Raw genomic sequence first — 24,952 nt, forward strand, 5'->3', positions numbered from 1 at the left:
CGCGATGTCAGGACTTTGTTGCGCCAGTAGAGACAGTCGGGAGGTATGGCATACTTCATGCTGCTCCACTCATGAAGGGGGTGTTGTGTGCATCTAACAGTAGGTAATCCACAGAGAAAGCTGCCTGCTCAGCTAGATTAGCGAAATTAAGTTATGTCCTCCCTCTCATTACCACACTAGTGTCATCATTCAGGTCACAGATCTGGACCCAGATGTGCTCAGGAAAGAACACACCAACATATCATCATTTACCAGCAATTTGTTACAATTATCTTTATTACCAGCAATTTGTTACTTCTTTACTACCAAGTTAGATTAAAAAGACCTATGAATAGATGAAGTCTTAAAGATAATTTTTGATGACCTGCTGTGCAAATAATGTTTTGTGTTGCCATGAGCACATTTTTAAAGCTTCATTTTGCACAGTAGACATAAAGTTTGCATATAATAATGACAGTGTCTGCACAGGTACAGCATGTTCTGATTGGAGGAGCTGGGTGAATCAAGCCATTGAAAACTACTTTTTATTGGATGAGTTATTAAAATTATATGGTGCATTTATGGGGGTATTACCTGGTTTGCAGGTGAATGCAGAGCATTTTTTCTGGTGTATGAAAGGAGAGGGAGGAGGCTGGAGAACGTTCTAGTGCTGGGCAAACCTTTTCCATAGTTTGGTCATTCACCCTTTGAAGGTGGCACACTGGGCCACTCTGTTGGATTATCTCTTCAGGTTAAAAATTGCTTGCCACTCTCTGATGTTATCTGACCACAGATACCATAGGCTACAGCATTAAAGAGTTTGGGAATTGCAAACTAGGGAAAGAAGCTTGACTCATATGCGTTCCATATTGTTGTGACAAAAATTAAGAATAAATTAATGGGTAAAACGGATACAGAGAAGACATTTAGGAGACTAAACTCATATTGCAATATGTAACTTTATATTTCACCGGATAGTTTCAAAAAGCTCTTTTTAAAATGAATATTTAAAATGACTGTCAGACATAAGTGTTTGATCCCTGTCTTTGAATGGACTACTGTTGTGATGTTCATTTCATACATTTTTAAGCTCCCTGAGGCTCACGAGAGGTTGAGACATAATTAAAAACATGAACATTTTAAACTAATCAACTGATTTAATCTACCACTAATCAGCATAATCTATTCTCAACGTGCTCAAGAGATTTTCATGCAAATTAGATTTTCCTAGCACAATAACAACTTCATCTATTCATAGGTCTTTTTAATCTAAATTGGTCTTTTACTGATATGCTATTTTATGACAACATGGAATGATATAATTTATGATAGCAAAGTTTATAGAACAAGCTTTTACCAGCATTTTCCAGTAGTAATCAATATTTTGTGATATCTTGATGTAATAACCCATGTACTTTATTGAGAGAACATGCATAAATAGTTGCAGGACAGCACAACAGTGTATAAATGTGGAATGTGTGCATGCTCACTTTATTATTCAGCCTAGATATATTATAATCACTGGGAATCAGAAGGGTGTTATGGGTTGGAGAAGGAAGCATGTGATTGGATGTGAACCAATCACAAGGGTTACATTCAACCATATGCACGGTGGCTAAGTGGTTAGCACTTCTGCCTCACAGCACTGGGGTCATGAGTTCAATTCCCAACCATGGCCTTATCTGTGTGGAGTTTGCATATTCTCCCCTCGTTTGCGTGGGTTTCCTCTGAGTGCTCCAATTTCCTCCCACACTCCAAAAACATACTAGTCAGTTAATTGGCTGCTATTAAATTGACCCTAGTCTCTATGTCTGTGTGTGTTAGGAAATTTAAACTGTAAGCTCCAATGGGGCAGGGACTGATGTGAATGAGTTCTATGTACAGCGCTATGGAATTAGTGGCGCTATATAAATAAATGGCGATTATGATGCCTCTTTACATTATGTTTCATGATAGTCCACTGTCTGTCTACGTCATACATTCCTTATCAGGTCTTTTCCTGTCATTTCTGTTATGCTGTTTGCTCATGCACTAAATGCATCCCTAGATCTGTAATTGTTCATGTACTATTCATTATTTATTTGTACCTGATTGTGACAATTATGTAGTATATCTAATGACTAATTGTTATTTTCTATAGAATTCATGTATGACAATGTAAATATTTTATGTAACCTTGTAATGTAATCTCAACATGTGCTTTGGTAAATGACATGCGTTTCAACCTATGCAAGTGTCAATAATCTTTTGAAATTATCCAGAGATAGATAAGCATCTCTGAGGAGTTTTTTGTATGCAGAGGCTGTAAACCATCTAGCCAAGCAGAAAGAGCAGAGGTGAGAAATCAGGTCCTGTGAACATTCCAGAGCTCAGGGCATCACTAGCACACTTCAAAAGCCCTGTGACATATGTGAGATCAATCTGTCCTTATTGACAGCTAAACTCCAAAGGTGGGGGGTGAGAGCTATGTGGAGAAAGGTTTAAAACCTTCTGCTTCAGACATTACAATGTGCATTTTCACGAGGGGTCTATCAAGACTGAAATGTCCTATATTTCTCAATTGTGTTCCCTCACAAACACCAAGTCTTAACTAAGCAAGTAGTATCTCTGGTTTTATTTCCTATTTTATTTTCTGAAACTTATTTGTGCAACATATATTATGTTGTGTTATTAATTTTTTGTAACTAAGCTTTGGAAACGTTTTTCAGATTAAATAAATTTTATCTAGCGTATTCTCTGTGATTCTTTGTGAGCTTACGAAGCCCAGAGAGGCTCATGCTACATGTCGATGTGTTTTAAGTGTTAAAGATTAATAAGTGGTTTTGGTGAACGTAAGGACACCATAATAAATCTTTTGTGGTGGCAGAAAAGGTATATTCATTGCTAAGTGACTAAGGTGACACCAGGCCTGACCTGCTGTTCAGATTGCGGTATCTGGGGCAGGCTGTGCATTCGTGACACTGATGTTGTTATCACATGGAACTGTCTGCATGTATTTCTTATCACGCTTAACAGTATTCTTGTTTTTTGTACTCATGTATGTCATTTCTATATTATTGTCCGGCATTACAGAGTCTGTGGTGCCTTGGTGGCTTAAAGGTTAGCACTTCTGCCTCACAACACTGGAGTTCAATTCCTGCCCATGGCCTTATCTGTGTGGAGTTTGTAGGTACTCCCTGTGTTTGTGTGTGTTTCTTCCAGGTGCTCCAGTTTCATCCCAGACTCCTAAAACACACTCGTAGGCTAATTGGCTCCTATCAAAATTGACCCTGGTCCAGTGGTGGGATTCAAATAAATTAACAACTGGTGGTTCTCTGCTCTAATGACCATTTTAAGTAAACAGAAAGATATACCGAAAGGTAGTTTAATATTTCATGTATTTATACTCAAATAAGAATAATAAAAAAGGTACACAAAACTAGATTATGTTATAAGAAAGAGTTTTTTTGTCATGCTGCTTTTACTCTGCTTCACACTGTGCCATACTGCTTTTACCCCCTTTCACATTGTGCCATGCTGCATGTAGCCTCATTCACACTGTGCATTGCTGCTTTACCCCCCTTCACACCATGTCATTCCTGCTTTTTCCCCCCTTCACACAGTGCCATGCTGCTTTTGCTCCCTTCACACTCTGCCATGCTGCTTTTGCCCCTTTCACACTGTGCCATGCTGCTTTTACCCCTTCACACTGTGTATTGCTTCTTTACCCCTTCACACTGTGCCATGCTGCTTTTACCCCCTTTCACACTGTGCCATGCTGCTTTTGCCCCCTTCACACTGTGCCATGCTGCTTTTGCCCCTTCACACTGTGCCATGCTGCTTTTTTCTCCCTTCCCACTGTGCCATGCTGCTTTTACCCCTTTCACACTGTGCCATGCTGCTTTTACCCCTTCACACTGTGCATTGCTTATTTACCCTCCTTCACGCTGTGCCATGCTGCTTTTGCCCCCCTTCACACTGTGCCATGCTGCTTTTGCCCCTTCACACTGTGCCATGCTGCTTTTGCCCCCCTTCACACTGTGCCATGCTGCTATTACCTCCTTTATACTGTGCCATGCTGTTCTTGCCCCTCAAAACACTCTGTCATGCTGCTTTTCCTCTCAAAACATTCTGCCATGCTACCTTTGCTCCCCCTTGCTTCCGTTCCTTCACTTACCTTTTCTATCCATTTCTTTCGCCTCTTTTCTTCTCTTCTTGCTTCTTGCTTGACGACTCCTCTCTGTGCTGCTCCTCAATGAACGTCGGGCGTGATGACGTGCTGATGCCGCAAACAGGTGAGTATTTTTTATTTATCTTTAAAGGACCCTGCCCCCCCACCAATGAAGAGTGTTGACTCAGTCTGTAGTCACCGGAACTGAGCCTAATTTTAGGTATTGGCTCTGGCAAACCGATAACAACCGGCTGAATTCCACCACTGCCCTGGTCTCTGTCTGTGTGTACATTAGAGAATTTGGAATGTAAGCTCCAATGGGGCAGGAACTGATTATTATTACATTCTGCAGCACCGTACAGTAACAAACATTAGGACAGTACAAGGTGTAACAGTACGGTACAATAAACAAGTAGCACGATAACTCAGGTAGCTCAAATCACAGCTACTAAGAAAGGGTGAAAAGGTGAGGGTGAGGGAAAATCAGCACAGTAGGGAACCTGTGCACAAGAGTGTGGGCGCAGCTACCAGGAGCCACTGAAAGGTGCAGAGAAAAGTAAGAGTGGTGTGATTGTGTTCTCTGTACAGCGCTGCAGAATTTGTGCCGCAATATAAATAGCTGATGATGATGATATGCCACCCTCTTCAGCTCAAAACCACTACAAGTGTCTGTAACCTTCCTCAGCCAATTGCATGAGACACTAACACAGATGGTGGTTTGATCAAACTTATACGATATATAACGATTATATAGCTAAGTGTGCACTGTTGCCCTGAGACAAAAGTGCAGGGAAAGGCATAGTGGATGTAAAAGCTTCCTTATGCTCTCAATACACAAAACAATTGCAAAGTAAATAAGGCTTAATATTTAAATAATATAAGTATTTTAAGATCTCGTATGTAGATAAATAGGCCAAAAGTTACTATTAGTAATGATTTAAATACTATACAAAATACAATATAAAATCAATAGGCCCTCTGCATAGTGAAACCCTGTTTGGGCTTAAAGGGGCCTAATTATCAATGTGCTACAATAAGGCTGATTTTCTATCTCTGCTGCAATAGAATAAAAGATCGCCGCGGAAGCTGAGCAATTTTACAAATAAAAAAAAAATGCTATATTGATAAATAAAATGCTGTCCTATGATTTTCTTCTGCTATTGTCATCCTGAGATGGCGAAAACACAACAAACATTGCAGGGGCACTCGAACTGCAGTGATCCTTGTCAAACAGGTTTCCCTATGCTTTGTATAGGAAAGCTATCATGGTTAAACCCATTGAATCTTATCGCTGGTGGTGCCCCCTTAATGTATAGACCGCAGCCCTATCATCACGGAAAACACTCGTTTTCTCCCTTTGATAAAGCCCAAATGGGGCTACCATTCTAAGAAGTACAGAGCAGGGACTGCGTTGCTCTGGATCTGACATTGCTGGACCTCCCTTACCTCTGGGCTCACAGCCATCATAGTTCAGCACCTGGATTTAACGGAATGTTGTTTTACCTTGCAGATAAATAGTTTTCCTCCCATTACTGCTTATTGCCGCTTACTTGTCCCACTGCCTTTAAATCCTATGATGACAGAGAATGTATTTGTTTTGATTTTCAGTACATTTTTATAAAACATTTAGGTGTAATTCAAGAAAATTCCTAGAGAAGTGTAATTTAAGAACATTCCTAGGTAGGTGAAATCATATTGTAGCAGAAATTTCCAGATTCCTCAGTAAATTTCTTTCATGAACCGAAATTGGCTTCGCTTTATTCAATAGAGCAGCATGGTTGCTATGTAGTGTAGAAAATTGCAGTGTAAAACTGACTATGCATATAAGTAGCTTAACTAGTTTGACAATCCTGTTGAGCAGGTTTGAGTGTCATTTACTGAAATCCAGCTCAAGAATGACTAATAGAGTACAAGCATTCAAACAATGCAAGGGCATGATTGCAGATCTTGCTAACTAGCCAAATGCTACTTGCAGTGAAGTTTACAGGTGCAATTAGCCTGCAGACAGGCACTTTTTTGTAGTCATCATCATCACCATCAGCAGCTATTTATATAGCGGCACTAATTCCGCAACACTGTACAGAGAACTCACATCGAATTGTTTTACTGTAAATCAGAGCATCAAGCAAGCTGCTATCCATAGTTCTAGGTGGCAGACCGAGTGCTGTTTTTACAGTTGAGGGGCCTTAGCAAATATGGAGCCATATCTATATATATATATATATATATATATATGTATACACACACACACACACACATATATATATATATATATATATATATATATATATATATATGTGGATAGATAGATAGATAGATAGATAGATAGATAGATAGATAGATAGATAGATAGATAGATAGATATAGATATAACAGGTATACAGTGCGCCAAAAGAATAGTCTTAATTGTTCCTTTGATAATATATCAGTCCAGCAGGATTGTAGATACAGACAACCGGATTCCTTATAGCACTAGCGGTATAGGGGCCGCGCGTCTTCCCTCTGTTAATCCGATCTCCACAGGTACAGAATTGTCTACAAATCAAACAAAGATTTGTATATACATATATATATATATATACGTATGTATATATATATATATATATATATATATATATATATATATATATATATGAAAGGCACAGGCTCCATAAACTTGACAGTGCTGACTTTACTGGGCATGAGCACCTAAATTTCGGTGCATGCGTATTGGAATGTGACTGACCTAAGGAGCCGAGAAGCATGCCGCCTGTGAAGAGAAGCCTCTCTGGCAAGACTGGTCTCCATTCAAAAAGGTAAGTAATGTCATTTTAAGATAGAGTTAGCTTTTAAGAGCAAGCGATGATGAATAGACAGCCTTCACCTTTCCCATATAGATCTATGGGTATGGCATTAAACGGCTGAAGATAGAGTAAGGCCAGAGAAATCTTTGACTTCTCAAGTGGTAAAACTTTGATGACTTGGACGGAGTAGTGCAATAACCATTTTTCTAGAGAAAATAGCCATTTCTCCATATTATTTGGCTCATCGCAATTTACCAATTATACCCATAAGTCAAAGGGTATCTTCCTTGGTCTTACTTCTTAAAAAATTGTAAAGGGGGAGATGAATGTAGTCTGGATTATGCAAACATATGCAGGGTTCATTGAAAAATAATAAGTATTTCAATAAATATATTGGCAGCACTTCTGTAGTTAGTCTTTCTATAGGCATATAGGACACAGGTAGAGAGATGTACTAATTCTTGATAAATTTAAAAGGTTCATCATGTGATTGAAGCATTTTTCAATGTTATGTTGCTTTTATGCAAGCTGTATATTTGTTATTATACTTGAACCTATCAATGCAAGGCTTCAGGATATTATAACACAACCTTCATGTCATTCAATAGCTTAGGCCTTTTATCAGCCTACAGAAATTTATTTAAATCTCATGAGATATATTTGACTTTTGCTTTTGCAAATATTACATTGGAACGTTTAAGAAACCGCTCTAACATTCTTTGATGCTAATAGAGCAGATTATTTACTTATCTGAAATGTCGTATTTTCCAGTGGGACAGACTCTTTAGGAAGCGTGGAAGCATGTACAAACAGCATATGAATGACTTTCTAAATAAACAGATCTCTTCCAGCGTCCAAGAAGGGGTAATACAGTAAAGCTTCTTTAACTTGGTTTCTTAACCTTTTTCGGTTGGGAGCAGATTATGTCTGTGAATCAATTTTGGACTAATGATTCAGTTTTTAATTAATAATGTGCTTCATTTTAATAACTTTCATTTCTGCCTATATAGAGCCTGCCAGAATCCATTGTTTTCTAACACTTAGCTAAATGTTCCAAATTTAAAGCAAAACAACTTGCTTTATCATACATAGAAATCAGCCAGCTCTACCATCATTAGTGTTGCCATGGAAACCCGGTGACATTGCAAGTCACTGTCATCTGTCAGTCATGTTTTTTCGTTCAAAACGTCATCTTGTCACATAAAATCAGAAACAACATATGGAAAATTAGTTGCATGAAATTTAATAGGGAAGAAATTACTATTTTCCCTAAGTAAATGTCCCTCTTTGAAGTATTGTGAACCATTTTGATGGGTTCTCATTGTGACTACAGATATGGAAATAGAGATCTACAAATTCAATATGACCAAAGTATCAGATACTTGATAATGATAATAATAATCCATAATTATACAGGAACTTAAATGTAACAATTAAAACACCTTGACCTCATTGTGTATAAAGTACTTATTAATGAAGTCCTAATGAGACCTCAGATAAATTTAATGTCATCAAGAGGGAATTCGGCTGACATAGAGAATAATAAATCAATTAAATGAACTAGCTATATTCACACACATTAACCCCTGTGGCTTCCATGACATTAAGAATATGCTAATGTAAATTGGCAGAAGGATATTAACTGTGATGAATAATAAGATAAAAAGTCTCAAACTTTAAACAAGGAGGTAATAAAATGACTCATGGCCAGTTTCAATGTTATCATTGTTTAGAATGTTTTCAATGCGTAAAACGTTTTTGGTACTAGGTAAAATTTGGTTTCAAACAGGTGTATGATTGATATGGGATTGTATCATGCTGGCAACATCTATCGAATGTGTTGTTTACCTTTAATGAAATATAACAATGCAAACTGTAGCCTTGTCTGCAGTATTTACTCTTTGCTATAGAATGACCATCCTCCTTTATAAATGTAAAATGACAATTGCACATTATCTTCTTCCTATATGCATAGTGCACATAAAATAAAAACAAAAACACATATGTACCAAAACCACGTATTAAAGTCACAGTATGTATTTATCTTGCCCTAAAACAAGTGTCTAAAGAGGTCTAATAAAAACTACACAACAAATGGTGTTACCCCTGTTTTATTGAACCTTGCTTGACTGACTATCAAACAAATGACCCTTGCTTGTCTTACTATTTTGTTGTAGTGGCTCCTTTTATTGATTAGTATATCAGCCTTGTTATGCCCGTAAGTCCCAAGCACTTTTTAAATTATCTCCCAACCCACCCATTTCATCCACTTACGCTAGTGCTAGTTACTGATCAGCAATCTCCAGCTGATCAATAGACTACTTATCTTCCCAAAGTGCACATTCACAGTTCTACCAAATATCCCATCACTCACATTCACATATTTTGAAGTACATGCTATTGGGATTTTTAATCAGCATGTTGCTGTGATCAATTATTCCCCCCCCCCCCCCCCCCCCCACGGAGTGCACCAACAATTTCTTGAGGATTTCTCTGCTTGGCTCCCTCACTTCTTATCCTTCAACATCCCCACTGTCATCATGGATGATTTTAACATCTCCATTGCTTATTCATGTTAAAATGCTGCTTCCAAACTTCTCTCTCTAACCTCCTCCCTCAAATTCTCCAGTTGGTTGAATCCTCTACTCATCGGGATGGCCATTTCCTTGATCTTGTATTCTGTAGACTATGCTCAGTTTCTGATTTCCTTAACACACCTTTCCTCCTCTCGGATCATCAGTTTATCAGCTACATGCTCACCCCAACTACTTTAACCTCTGTGCTGTCAAACTCTACCAAGCCTCCTCATACCTAAAAAAATCTTAACTCTGTTAATTTTCAACAGTTTTCCACTCTCTCTCTAACATGTAATCTCCCCAATCACTATATTCTCCTCCTCTGATATGGCAGTACCTCATTTTCACCAAACCCTAGCAATAGCCCTTGATCAAGTGACTCCAGCGAATATTCATACTACACGTCGACTTCGATGTCAGCCATGGCACACTAAAGTAACACGAAGACTTTAAATACATTTCCTGTAAAGCAGGACATCACTGGCATAAATCTGCACATATGCTTCTATCTACCACTCCTATTGGAATGCTCTGGACACTGCAAAACAAACACACTTCCAATCTCTCATCTATGCTCAGGCTTCTAACCCCAAACACCTGTTTAACACATTTAAATCTCTCCTCAATCCTCCCACCCCAAACCCTTCAACTATTATCATTGCCCAGGATCTCACTTCCTACTTCAAGGACAAGATTGATAAAATTAGACTAAAAATATTAATCTCTTCCTCGACAAGCAATTCGATCAATTACTTCCCAGCATCCTCTGACATCCTCTCTTCATTTGATCTCACAAATAAAGATGAAGTATCTACTCTCCTCTTATCTTCCTACTTTACCTCCTGTCCTGTTGATCCTATACCCTCACAAATTGGTAGATCCCTATTTCCTGTGCTTATTCCACCTCTAACTAAAATCTGTAATTTCTCTCCCTCTCTACTGGTATCTTCCCGGCATTATACAAATATGCAGTGATTACTCCTATTCTGAAAAAAACAAAATTCTGATCCAAACTCTCTCTCAAATTACCATCCCATCTCTAAGCTCACATGCCCTTCCAACCTTCTAGAGAGACTTGCCTACACTCGCCTCACATGCTTCCTTTCTGCAAACAACCTATTGGATCCTCTTCAGTCAGGCTTTCATTCTCAACACTCCCAGAAACTGCTTTGAGTAAGGTTGTCAATTATATGATGACTGCTAAAACTAAAGACCTTTACTCTCTTCTAATTCTCCTAGATCTCTCTGGTGCATTTGACACTGTTGACTACTCTCTTCTCATACAAAGGCTGCAATCCCTAGGTCTTCAAGAAACTGTCCTATACTGGTTCTCATCCTACCTATCTAACCACTCTTTCAGTGTTCATTTGTCTGGATCCACCTCTGCCCAGCTTCATTTTTTAGTTGGAGTATCACAAGGCTCAGTACTAGGTCCTCTGATGTTCTCTATTTACACCACTTCTCTTGGAAAACTAATAAACTCCTTTGGATTTCAATATAATCTCTATGTGGATGATACCCAAATTTGTCTATCCTCTCCTGATCTCTCGCCATCTGTGTTGTTCCACATTATTGACTGTCTTTCTGCTATTTCCTCTAGGATGTCCTCTCACCAGCTCAAACTCAATCTTTCAAAAACAGAGTTAATAATTTTCCCAGACATTTCTATTTCTGTTGACAACATGACCTTAAATCCCACCCTGACAGCTCACGGCCTAGGTGTGATCCTTAACTCAGAACTATCCTTTCGAGCCCACATCAACTCTGTATCTAAATAATGTTACATCCATCTAAACAACATTTCCTGAATATGCACATATCTTACACAAGACACTGCAACAACTCTAGTTTATGTACTAATCATCTCCCGCATTAACTATTGAAATTCCCTCCTTACAGGTCTTCCCCAAAATGAACTGGAGCCCCTCCGATCTATTTTGCACACAGCCGCTAGAATGTTTTTCCTTGCAAATAGTTCTTGCTCTTTTGAGACACTCTGTTAGTCTCTACATTGGTTACCTGTTTTCTAACGAATCCAATATAAAATACTTCTACTAACCTACAAGGCCATCAACAAAACTGCACCAACATACATAACTGTATTACCCAGTATTGTTTTATTAATGTTTTTGTTCCCAATTGTAAAGCACTATGAAATTTGCTGTACCTATATAAACAAATGTTGATGATGATGATGATGATTACACTGGGCTGCATTTTATCTTGTTGAAGTTAAATATAAGTGTTTCCCTTATACTCTGAATCATCCAGTTCAACAGCCGGCACAGACAATGGTCCAGCAGTCCAATAGTCATAACTATACAACTCTTCCTGAAGTAGGTCTTTCAATAACATAATCTCCTAGATGAGATCATCTCTGACCAAGGTTCTTAATTCACATCACATTTCCAGATAGTTTTCTTTACTCTGTATATATTGACATGCACAGCTCCATATTTTACTACTCACAGTCAAGTGGACAGAGTGAAATAAGATGCCTGAATAATGTATGTGCTCTTTTACCATCTATAAGAAAAATGTTTGGCTGCTTCTACTTCAGACTGTAGAATTTTCGTTTAATAGATGTTTACACCAATCCATTTATCAAACAACTTTTTTCACCAATTTCATATTTCTTCCACTGCCATGCCGGGTGACTATGACCATGGAGTCACTTCTGGCTGCTGCAGACAGGGGGAAGGTATTAAGACATACTCACGAATAATTGAAACAAAACCTCAAAAAGCAGCACAACCCCCCCAAAAGAATTTCTGGCTGAAAAGGTGAGCGTAAAGAAATGGGGAAAAAAGTGTGGCTTTCAACTCAATAGTAATATCAAAACCTAGGTAAACATTGTAAGCTCCAGTGGGGCAGGAACTGATGTGAATAACAAATATTCTCTGTACAGCACTGTGAAATTGGGGGCACTATATAAATAGATGATGATGATGATGATGATGATGAACAGGGTCGGATTAGCCATAAAACCTACCAGGACTTTTCAAGGTAGGCCAGTGGCCTCAGGAGGCTGCCAAATGTCTTTTTTTAGGTTTTTTACAAAAAATACTTATTTATGCACCAGGTACCAGCCGGGGCTTTTGGGCATAGTGTGATAGTAGATGGCTGGCCCCTCATCCGGGACCAGCCACATTCCTTAATGTGTCTGCGTCCCTCCCTTCCTCGTCCCTTTAGTATGGCCTCCTCCAGTCCCCAGTCTGCCAAAGGTCACATGGGACATGCACCATGTGACAGCTGCCGACCCATGTGTGCAGAAAGAGGAGTCTCCAGCAGCAGCAGTAACAAGGTAAGTGTGAAAAAAAGGAGGGTAGGGGGCTACTATAATGTGTGATGAAAGGAGGGGGGCTACTATAATGTGTGAAGGAAAGGCGGAGAGGGCGGGCTGCTATAAGTTGTGAAGAAAAGGATGGAGGGCTGCTATAATGTGATGGAAAGGAGGGGAGGGGAGTTTCTATAGTGTGTGAAGGAAAAGAGGGGACGGGGGTTTCTTAAATGTGTGAAGGAAAGTAGGGATGGGCTGCTATAACGTGTGAGGCCAAGGAGGGGCGGTGGCTGCTATAATGTTTGAGGGAAAGGAGGGGAGGGGGCTACTATATTTTGTGAAAGAAAAGAGGGGTGGGCTGTTATAAAGGTTGAGGGAAAGGAAGTGGGGGGCTGCTATAATGTGTGATGGAAAGGAGAGGAGGGGGCTGCTGGAGAGGAGCCTGCTATAAGGTGTGAAGGAAAGGAAGGGGGGGACTGCTACAATGTGTAAAGGAAAGGAGGGAAGGGGGACTGTTATGATGTGTGAAGGAAAGGAGGGGAGGGGAGCTGCCATAATGTGTGAGGGAAAAGATGAGGGCTACTATAATGTGTGAGGAAAAGGAAGGGAGGAGGGCTGGTATAATATGTGAAGGAAAGGAGGGGGGTTGTATGCTGCTATAATGGGCGAGAGGGGGGGATGCTGCTATAATGTGTGAGGAAAGGTGAGGCATGATACTATAATGTGTGAGAGAAGAGGGGGTATGTTGCTATAATTTGTGAAGGAATGGGGGATCTTAAATAAGTGTTTGATATGAGGGAAGGGAAGGGGCCTCTCTTAATAGTACATAAATGGGAGGTAAGCTTTTAATTTAATTGTGGAGTTTAGGTGGGGGCTAATTATTTAATGGGTGCTATTTTATTTGTGGAGTGATGGTGGGGCAATTTCATTTATTTGTGGGGCTATTTATTTTTATACTATGGCCTATTAAATTAAGGTCTGGTGATAAGACCTTTAATTTAATGCTGGTGTGGTTTGGGGCTGTTAATTGAATGTGGGGCTGAGTTTGGGGAGGAGGGCTATTTATTAAATGTGAATATTATTTTTTTAATGCCAGGGATGGTTGTGGGAAGTGGTTATATTAAACGTAAATGCTATTAATTTATTGCTGGGGCTCTTTGGAGGGAGGGAAATCAGTTTATTTATTAAATGGGAATACTATTATTTTAATGCTGGTATTGGTTGGAATGAAATAGATCTATTTATCAAATGTGAGTACTGTTATTTTAATGTTGGGGCTGGAGGGGGCCTAATTATTAAATTTAAGGTGCTATTGATTTAATTCCGTGGCTGGTTGGAGTTTTCTAAATTTCATGTATCCATTTTTTTTCCAAATAGGGCCTCCAACATGGATACATGATCCAGACATCCAGCAACTGATCTTAAGACACCAGCATGTGAAAGTAATAAGAACAGGTAGGAGAGAGCAGGATAGTCTACCAACTGTCCTGAATCTGTTGGGACAGTCCTGAATTTGGGTGACTGACTTGCTTAGTCAGGATTTGGTAAGACTACAAGGACAGTTGGGAGGTATATCCCGCTTCACACTGTACTGATCGTGACCATACCTGCCGACTTTCTTCAGCTCCCTTCCGGGAGCCAGCCAGTGGAGGGGGGCGTGAGGAGGGCGGGATGGCCAAAATCGCCAATTTTGGCCCCGCCCCCTGTGACATCATGACGCAACCGCGTCATTTGACAGCCAAACGCCGCGATTCACCGGGAATCGGGAGAGTTGGCAAGTATGATCGTGACGGCAGAGCTGCGTGCAACTAACAGTAGTGCCTACAGTTTTGCATTTGTATTTGTCTAAAATATATCTTAAATGATAACCCCCGGCTTAAGTGCCCCAGGCCCCCAGAGACGTATTTCAGCTCTGGTGATAATTTAGTGGTTCTTACATTGATTCCATTGCCTGCCTTCTACACTGCACTTGTCCCATTCTCAGATCACATTGTTGAACATATTGTCAGCCCCCATTACACTGACAATACCATTAATCCATCTTCTTTTCCACTTACTATATCATCAGCAAACCCTTGGAATAGCTCTTCCTTATTAGTTATGCTAACCCCCCCCCCTGCAGGTGTTTGAAGCATTTCCCCTTGATGGTGATCACACTGGCTAGCCATTTATTATAAGGATTATTTTTAATGCATTTTTTTAAATACATAGTGCATATTTTTATATATTAAAAGATAAATATTTGACTGGCAATTTGGATCTCATGATGTCAGGGGAAGGTGCAACAGTGCAGGGAGGTGCTCATATGCTGCTCTGGCAGACTGTTCAAATACGATTGAGCCAACATGTTTCGTAATAGTTAAACTTATTAAACAAAGTCAGATTTGTTTCTATGAAGGGAATATTGGAAGGATGTGTAAGTAGGCAACTAAACAAGTTGGAGCACAGAGGGATAAAGCAATCACAGATCATACTAAAGGATTCATGTATTTTTATAACACAGGACTGGCAGCCTTTTCCATGTATTGCTTTAGAGAGGACTCTCTGGGGCATATTCAATTGTTGCCGAAAACGCCAAAAATCTCGCGGCGCGCGCACTATTACCGTCATTACAGTTATAGTGCTCGTAAATACCATTATTACAGTAGTTTTCTCACTGGATTTCAGCTCCCGGCTCAAGGAGCTGCGAGCTGAAATCTGAGTAGAATTACCGTAATAACCTGTTTACTTTTTCCGCGGCGGAAAAAATAAACAATTGAATATGCCCCTTTGTGTCTTCAGTCATCACATTTAGGTTTTTTAAATGTTACTACAACCGCATTTCAGTAGATCTAAATCCTGCCTACTTTTGTGTTGGCCCCAGCTACAGTTGATTTCGTCCCACCTACATTAGGCCACTTCAAAAATTCTTTCCAGGGCTGCTTTAAATTCCCAATCTGCCCCCGATGATGAATGAATATATATATATATATATATATATATATATATATATATATATATATATGCATAATTTTTATTTTTACTCTGCCAATGAAAGTGGGGGGAGCCAATTCAATACATGGCGTTAGGTGTGAAACTGATGTTATTGTATCCCAACCTATAACTAATAGATAGCATTAATGGGGTAAATAATCCCTACAATTTGATTGGCATTGGGATTAGGAAGGACATATTTTTTTTCACACAGTAAGTACAAAGTGGCAACTGTCTCACTGGGGTTGGTGTTGCCTTCATCTATAGGAACACAGCTAGAACTTAGAATTGTGTGAACTTGGTGGAACATAGTCTTTTTTCAGCATTATTATGTAACTTTGTAATGGTGTACAAGACAATATTTTTAAAACTGCACTCCAGCCAGCAGGAAAGGCTGACACACAGGCGTCACTATCTGAATAGATAGTGTTTCAGAGAATGCAGCCCTTATATCACTAGAAACTTCACTGAGACACTTCCTGACCAATATTGATTCAATTGATATGACCATTTTTTTCCATTTGTATTCTAAAATGACAAATACTTGGAATTCTCTTCTCTCAAATAGCGCAGTGAAGCGTGTTACATGCTGTGTAAACTTTTTATTGTGCATCATAAAAAGTTACTTTATGACCTTACAAAGAGAACGTTTATTTCTATGAAAGTCAAAAGTCAAGTTTACTCTAGTACTATAGTACTATATTTATGCTTAGGCCCTAGTATAGTGTAGAGAAAGCATAGCAATTTGGCTTGTCATTGTTTGTAGTACATACATGACCCTATTGCTGCACAATATAATAATGTAAGGAAGTGTGATATACACAAGAGTGTTTGGACAGTTAATAGTAAGTGTGAAAGTCATATGTTCCTTGTAAAATATAACTGAATACAAACTCATATACAAAATACAAATACAATGTATTTTAAATATAAACATCTGTTGTTTTTCCTTATAAAAGTCAAGAGGAACTCTTCTCTCCTGGAACAGTCCAAATAGAAACACCAATATGGTAACACGAATAGTAATGCTTTTAACTGCCAATTTGGCTTCTGTGGTGCTCCAGGGCTCTTCTATTTCTTTATGTAGAACCAGCAACACATTTACGTTTTCCACTCTATAAAGGCTGTGAAGGAGGTTGTGAGTGGAAGGACCAATCAGAAGCTGCTATCATCACATGTTTGAACGCAGTAGCAAGAATTACTTTTTGAGCTACTCAGCTCAAACCACTGATATCAGTTTGATGAAATAGCAGTGAAGGACAGGCTTACACATAGAAATCAATACATCAAGGGGTAAATGTATCAAGCTGAGATTTTCCTGGCGGGTTTGAAAAGTGGAGATGTTGCCTATAGCAACCAATCAGATTCTAGCTGTCATTTTGTAGAATGTACTAAATAAATGATAGCTACAATCTGATTGGTTTTTCAAACCCAACGGAAAACTCTCAGCTTGATACATTTACACCCAGGTAGTCTCCGTATTCATTACTGCTAGATGTATTACATGATAGATACAATCTATTATATACTACTTATAACTGACATATATGGGAAAGGGGTTATATTTGCACATTAATCCCTTTCCCTCCAATGAAAAAGTCCACAATGGTTGACTTAACCATTAAGCTATTTCCATTTCCAAGTAACAGTCCTTATAGTAACTACTAATTGAGCTAGGAAGAGGTAGACTGATCCAGCAGGTAGGCACCATGAGGATGTAGCTACAACACACTGGCTGTGAAGTGGGGCAACATCGAGGTGTATCCATGAGCTAAACACAGTGGAGACAGCCATATTGTGTTCTGAAGCAATATTTAAATATATTATAAAATGCAGTATATCATGTGTTTGACATGTGCCTGCAAAAAACGCAGGTAAGGGACCAATTCTAGGCATTATAACAATGGAGCCTGATTCATTAAGGAAAGTAAGGCAAAAGGAGTAGGTTTTCTCCTGGACAAACCATGTTACAATGCAAGGAGTGCAAATAAGTTTATTATTTTGCACATAAGATAAATACTAGCTGATTTTTTTCACGCAGCAGACAATACTTGATAGCTTTATTTTTACACTGAAATTTAAATTTGATCTAGGACATGTCCTATCCCAACTATAAATCTGCCATCACATTTTAAAATTTACAAAAATGTACTTTTACCCTACTTGCCAACTCTCCTGGAATGTTCGGGAGACTCCCACATTTCGCGTGAGTCTCCCGGACTCCCAGGAGAGTGTTGCAATCTCCCGGATCTGCCCACTTCGAAGTGGGCAGAATTAGGTCCAAAACACCGCGATTCACTGCTGTAAAATGAAGCGATTTGCGTCATTACGTCACGGGGGCGATTTTCGGAGCCCGGCCCCCTGCACGTCCACCTTCCCCGGCAGGCTCCCGGATCATACTTACCATAAGTTGGCAAGTATGACTTTTACGTACAAAGTACATCTCTATTGTGCAAAAGTTATCCACTCGAATGTATAGGTTGACTCACGGTTTCCTCCATCTACAAGGATATATAAAATTCACGTCCTTTTACAGTAAGAGAAGTATTCTGCATTCATCTCTAAATATGGCATGCTGCCCTCAATTATACTTCATCACCCCTTCAATCTCATTTGTTTAAATACTCTCATCTTGCAAGATAAAATCTTGTTTTTACATGTGGATCCTTAACTAATTGCGCTACTATTTTCACATGCAAAAATCTGTGGGTTTTATAAAAAAGAGCAAATGAGATTTGTATTGCGAGAGGCACGTGTTTTAATAAATGATCCTTAGTCCATTTATTGCCCTTTCACTCTCTACCTACAACATATTTGTGCGTATTTAATAGCCTTTTTGTCTGCTAGAAAAAGTTTTGTGCAGCTGTAGAATTTTATTATGTCATAAAGACATTAATTACCAATTTTTCTAACAAGTTTATGTACAGTACTAGAAAATAAATTGCTGCTCTGAAAATTAACTGATTTATAGCTAAATGTGCTCCTAACCATCCTGCTCTTGTTTGTTTATTGGCTCTTGGGTCTGTTACAGTATAGTGGCTGTTATAGTGGCTTATATTAACCATTCAAGTTAATTTTGGATCTACGTGTGAGGATATAGATCAGATGGCCCAGTACCATGCTTCATACAGAAACACATAGGGAAATAGTCTTTTCCTCTAATTTTATATAAGCACTCTGTCGCAGATCCCTTTAAAAACATTCCTTAGTGCCCCTTATGTCCAAGTCTTTAAGGTGCGCCTGGTACAGTATTTATATGTTTGCATGCATATAATATGTATATAATGGGCCTGATTCATTAAGGAAAGTAAAGCAAAAAAAATGAGTAACTTTGCACCTTGCATTGGAGGGGTTGGTAAATGTAAAATGCGATGGCAGATTTATAATTGGAGATGGGCATGTCCTAGATCAACTTTCAATTTCAGTGTAAAAATAAAATATTTGTGTGCTACATGAAAAAACAGCCAGTATTTAAATTCTGAGCAAAATAATAAACTAATTTGCACCCCTTTCATTGTAACATGGTTTAGTCCAAGAAAAAATTTACTCATTTTTTGCCTTACTTTCCTTAATGGGGCCCAGTACTAATTAATCTGGCATCCCCCGCACCCATTACTCTTTGCAGTACATGCGCCCTCATTCCCTCTGCACAGCACATGCATCCCCCTCCCTCTGCTCAGAACATTCACCCTCTCCCTCATCCATAGTTGTCTACTTTCAGGCAGTGAAGTCCGGGAGATCCCAACAGGGGGCTTGACTAGAAGGCAGAGGGGGCAGGGGGGCAGTCAATCGCATCATTTTTGCCCCACCCCCTGTGACGGATATGACTTTTTGTCGCGGGGGTGGGGCCAAACTGACGTGATTCACCTCGAATCGCATTATTTTGGCCAGGGAATTGCGAGATGCGGGAGACTTGCCTGCTCTCCCAGGAGTCCGGATTTCGGGAGTCTCCCGGACATTGCGGGAGAGTTGGCAAGTATGCCCTCATCACAGTAAGTGCCTCCATCCTTCCCCCACTACTGTAACACAGTACATGTCGCCCCCCACCACCTCATTACAGTAACTGCCTCCCCCCCATCGCAGTGAATGCTGCGGTTCCCTCCCTCACCATCCCATCCCAGTAAGTCCTCAGCCCCAGGGCCCTCTTAACAACCTCTTGGGCCCCCGGGCACAGCAGTGCACCGGGGCCCCTATATACACATATATATATAAAAAAATATATATTATATATATATATATGGGCCCTGCAGCCCAGAGGGGCCCGTCGGAGACAGCAAAAAAAATAAAACCTGGAAAAAAAAAAGACAATACTTACCTTGCGGTCAGCTGGCGATCCGGCTCCCTCCATGGTCTCCTCCTCCGTCGCGCTCCGCAATGGATGTTGGGCGGGCGTGATGACGTCACGCCTGACATGCACTGCGGGCGCGACGGAGGAGGAGACCATGGAGGGAGCCGGATCGCCAGCTGACCGCAAGGTAAGTATTGTCTTTTTTTTTTCCAGGTTTTTTTTTTTTTTGCTGCCTCCGACAGGCCCCCCTGGGCTGCAGGGCCCCCGGGCACCTGCCCATTGTGCCCAATGGGAAAGATGGCCCTGCTCAGCCCCCACCCCCTCACCATCCCATCACATCAGAATAAATGTTCTGCTCCCCTCTCCCATCTCCTTATCACAGTAAATTCACCTTTGTCCACGCCATTTTGTCTGTCCGGGCCCCTTACTGTACTAGCCGTACCCCCCTGAAGGTATCCCTGTGTACATGCTCCATAATATTCTGAAAATGTGAAAGACGAAAAATATTCAGCAGTATATTTTTTCTTACTAATATGAAAGTGGCCAGGGGCTGGCTGACAGAGATTACCCTGGGGGACGAGACTAGGCTCAGCAGCCTATTAGGAGCATTATAAAAGCATTTGTTTTCTGTGACACTTTGTTGCAAGGCAGTTGCAACTACAGTCTACTGTGGCACTGTGTAATGGAAAAACATATTGTGATAGAGCCACCTACATTAAATGCCCATTGCGTATGCCGAGTATTGCTAAACAGACATGACAAGTTGAAAGTAATACAGTTTAAAAAAAAAAAAAAAAAAAAAAAAACCAGTGACAGCTGTCAGACTGACAGACTGCTTGTAATTGAAATTCACTGTATATAACTGTATTGCTAAATTGTAATTTCTTATATTGTGCGGAGATTGTCGAATATTCAGATGCCATATGGTTGTTTACATTTGAGAAAAGACACAGGTGACCTGAAATTCAGGTTCTTTAGACTACTGCACTGTGTTATTACAAACAGAATGTGTGATCAGTTGTGTAAACTTTGTAAGACTTCTTACATTAATGTCAGCTGTTTCCCCAACAGCCTTACCTTTCAAGTTCAGGATCCTCTTGAAATGAACTTGAACATTTCAAAGCATAGACCGACCACCATTTCTTGTGTCTCACTTTATATACTTTTCCAAATCCTCCTAAAGCTATTGTGGTCCAATCGTTATCAAAATCCTCTTTCTTAAACTCAGTCAGGTTCCCCGTCCGCTCACTCTCTTCACCAGCCATGATAGAATAGTAAATTGCGTCCAGTCCCTCTTGTACATTTGATAGAACTCGTGTGTCTGCCTGTCAGTGTAAGTTTTTTTAAGAGCTCTGCTTCCTGGATTGAAAGTTACTTGTGCTACACAAAGAGGGAGTTGCCATTAATGTTATGCAAGTAGAATTCCATCATATAGAGATATTTGCATATAAGTATCAGTTTCACAATTCCAGCTATGTTGTGTGTGCAGGCCAAGTCCAAACACAAAGGTATCTTTCAAATAATATTTTTTTTCTTTAATCCCTTCACAATAGGGACACTTTTAAAGCACTGCAGGGATTACTTACTATAAGTGGTCACTTTCACTACAGTATACAACAGAAAAGGGGGAAAAAAGAAAAGAAAAGTTAAATTGTAACTAAATCATTTCAATTTAGACATAAATGGCTGTGAGTGAGCATATACTTTTGATATGGCTATATCACTGGATTCCTGTGGCTATTTCACTTTACAGCATCCAAAACGTGTTTGTCTAATTTCTAAACTGAAAATCATCACCTCCATCTTATTGTACACAGTATGGGCCTGATTTAGTGTTAGGTATATATCCAGCTAAAGAGTGCAAATTTGCACCTAGACAAAACCACGTTGTGATGCAAGGGGTGCACATGCAATTTTATTTTGATTTCAGGGAGAACACTGCCTGCTTTGCTTATATAAATACTGAGTGGCTTTAAATTAACTGTGATTTAGAGTTGAGTTAATTTGCACCCAGGTCTCAACTCTAAATAATTTCACACATTTTATATTGCCCTCCTCATATAGCACAATGTGGTATTGCCAAGGTGCAAAATTGCTTTGGTTCTCATATAGAGTTGGATGTATAAGATGCAGATTTCCATACTGTGTAAACTTTTGTATATCATTGAGTTTCATCTCCTTACACCTAAAAAGATTGAATGGGTGAGGAAATATATAGGCAAGAGTAGGCACAGTACAGTAAGGAAATTTTCACGCATATGTAACTCAATCATATGGGGAGGCAAACGCAGATGCCATGTCAATTGGGAATCTCTTGCAGGTACTACAGGACTGGTGTAACGATACGCAACAATGATGATAATGATGACTATCATCTAGCCACTTCAGATTGGCTTATTCCACATTGACACCTCCAGTTGCAGTTGATAGTGCTTAATTCCTTAACGTGGCTGCTATATTATATGAAAATGTGGCTGTCAATTCACATTACTTATTTGTAATTTCCATTTAGATTACTGCAGAAAACAAGATTGCCATTGACTTTTTAAAGAGAAAGCCAAAAGATGTTTGTATGCAATTTCATTTCGTTATTTTCTCTTTTGTTTATGATACTTCATTACATTATTATATTTTGTAAAAGTAAGGTAATGCGACTTTAACATTTACTACTAACACTGTCAATCTACATCTGTATGCTATCTCTACCCTTTCTCGATGCTATCCTTATACTCTTATATGAGGTAAGTATGCACACTTGCCTGGCCTGAATATGCCTGGCTTAAATGCTACTGTTTTTGAGCTGGACACATCTTGAGATGCATGTGATTTAACATATGCATATTGTGACAAAAACCCCGGGAGATTGCTGTGTGGAATGGAGCTTCCCAAACGAATGTGTTCAGCTTTAGGGAAAAGCTGATAAGGGTCCCTGGGGTGGAAAAGGATAGAGAAGGGTGGGCTCTATTTACAAGGTCCAGTCCGGGTCTTCTGGACTCCCAGTCTGACAGCAGACTGATTAAGGGTTACACCTGTAAGGTGTGTTTTAAAAGCATGTCAGTTTGGTCAGTCTGAGTTCAGCTCTGCCTGGGAAAAGGGACTGCAGGGTCTCTATAGGAGATAGCCTGATATCTATTGTGAGTAAAACTTTATGTGCTGGAACTTCTTTTGCTTTTGTTTAGTTTGATAGTCAAGAAAGAAAGGTGTTTTTCTGCTTAATAAAACTGGCAGAGCCCAGTTGTACCAAAACCTTGAACTTGTGATGCTTCTCTCACTACCATCTATCCCAGGAGATGGCACCTGTTCCCCTAACCCAGTTACAATATAAATGTGTTTTTTAAGTGCACCTTTTTTTGAGTGCCTGTGTGTTCAACTCTAAATGAATCCCTTTATTGTTTGCCGAATATATCTCAATTAAATGCAGTGCCATCACACCCAACATTACACCAACCAACATTCTTGATTCATATTAAACTGGTCATGCTGGCAATTCGCCTAAATCACACCTGCAGTTACCCAGTTACAGTTTTATCCACTGTGACCACACCCCCAATCTGATAAGTAGCAACTCTTTTGCCTATGTGAATAAAAAAGATTGTTGTGGAGGATTATGAGCACATTACCACTTTATGTATTTCTTTATGAAAATGTGATTGTGTTTGACAATCTTCCTCCATCTATTAGGGGACTCTACCACTAAACTTTGTCCGAGTGATTTATTTTTATGAACTATGTTTTTTATGTGAAATTATTTATTAAATATAATATTTTAAAACAATATTGCACCAGATCAACTCTGCTTTTTGTTTCCTCATTTACAGTATGTTTGCTTCCTGAGTACATTTGGGAGGAAACGTAAGAGAGCATAAGAATTATTGGGAAAGAGATAGCAACAAGAATTGTGATACAACGTTTGGTTTAAAGAACAGCGTTAGTAAGTGCAATCCCAATTGGTGATTTATGGTGAATAAAGAAGATTATCACCCACCACAGGAGGGAGAAAAAACATTCTTATTATCTAATAAGGGTAATACAAATGCATGCGCCTAGTAAGTGGATTCCCATCAGTATTTACTGCACTGGAAGTGGAAATTTATATATAGCATCAATTTTATTAATTTATTGGCTATACACATATGCTGTAACAATATCAATGTATGTAATGTTTTATGTTTTTTATATGTGAAAAACACTGTTGGACATTTTTTGGAAAAATGAACACAAGGGAAGATTATATACTTCAGAAAAAATTAAGTATTATTCAATTCATTTTGCATTCATTTTATAATAATATAAATAGCGCTGGAAACTACCCTTTATGTTCTAATTCTATACTTTCCCATGTATAGGTGATAACAAAGTTAATGCCAGAGGTAATCCCTTTTTTTCTATTGGGTGAAGCGTTAACGAGACTCATTGCTGAAGAAAACACCCATTAAATATTCACCTATGTCAATATCACAAATTATGTTACATTTAAAACTAAAAAACTCTTTTGGTCAGGTTGTCTTGCATAGATACAACTTATTACTAATGCTAGAGGACCTAGTTGTAGGTCTGCTTTAAGAGGTTGTTTCCGAAAATGTTAAAAAGAACGAATATTGCCTTACTCCAATAACAAAGTGCTATCCCATATTTTCTCCACCCACCACCAGCCCATAGGAGACTTACAAACATGTGCAGTCACAAGATGTCTTCCAATATTTTTAACATACAAAAGAATGCTAGTAAGTCTCTTTGCAGTGCCCACCATTTAGTACAGTTCCATTATTTGCTTTTCTTCCCCAAATGCACTTTATTGCCTCCAAGAGTGCTACTGTCGATCTTAATGTGTTATAATAATCCTCTCTTAATAGAATAGTTTGGGGTGTGGGCTAATGACATGTTATATGCATGACATTATTGATGTTGAGCCATTATTTAGCC

The 24,952-nt window shown here is 39.2% G+C and overlaps 1 protein-coding gene across 1 annotated transcript in view; it reads right to left on the reverse strand.

Annotated features, from left to right (window-relative positions):
- ANKK1 (ankyrin repeat and kinase domain containing 1) overlaps nt 1-21,365 on the reverse strand; it is a 76,278-nt gene extending 54,913 nt beyond the window's left edge. Inside the window, exon 1 of the mRNA XM_075191319.1 lies at nt 21,107-21,365. Within this exon, the coding sequence (XP_075047420.1) occupies nt 21,107-21,294 (188 nt within the window). The 5' untranslated portion in view covers nt 21,295-21,365. The remainder of the gene's footprint in view (nt 1-21,106) is intronic.
- Nucleotides 21,366-24,952: the final 3,587 nt, after the last annotated feature.

Source organism: Mixophyes fleayi, chromosome 11 (genome assembly GCF_038048845.1).
Source record: "Mixophyes fleayi isolate aMixFle1 chromosome 11, aMixFle1.hap1, whole genome shotgun sequence".
Taxonomy (NCBI): Eukaryota; Metazoa; Chordata; class Amphibia; order Anura; family Limnodynastidae; genus Mixophyes; species Mixophyes fleayi.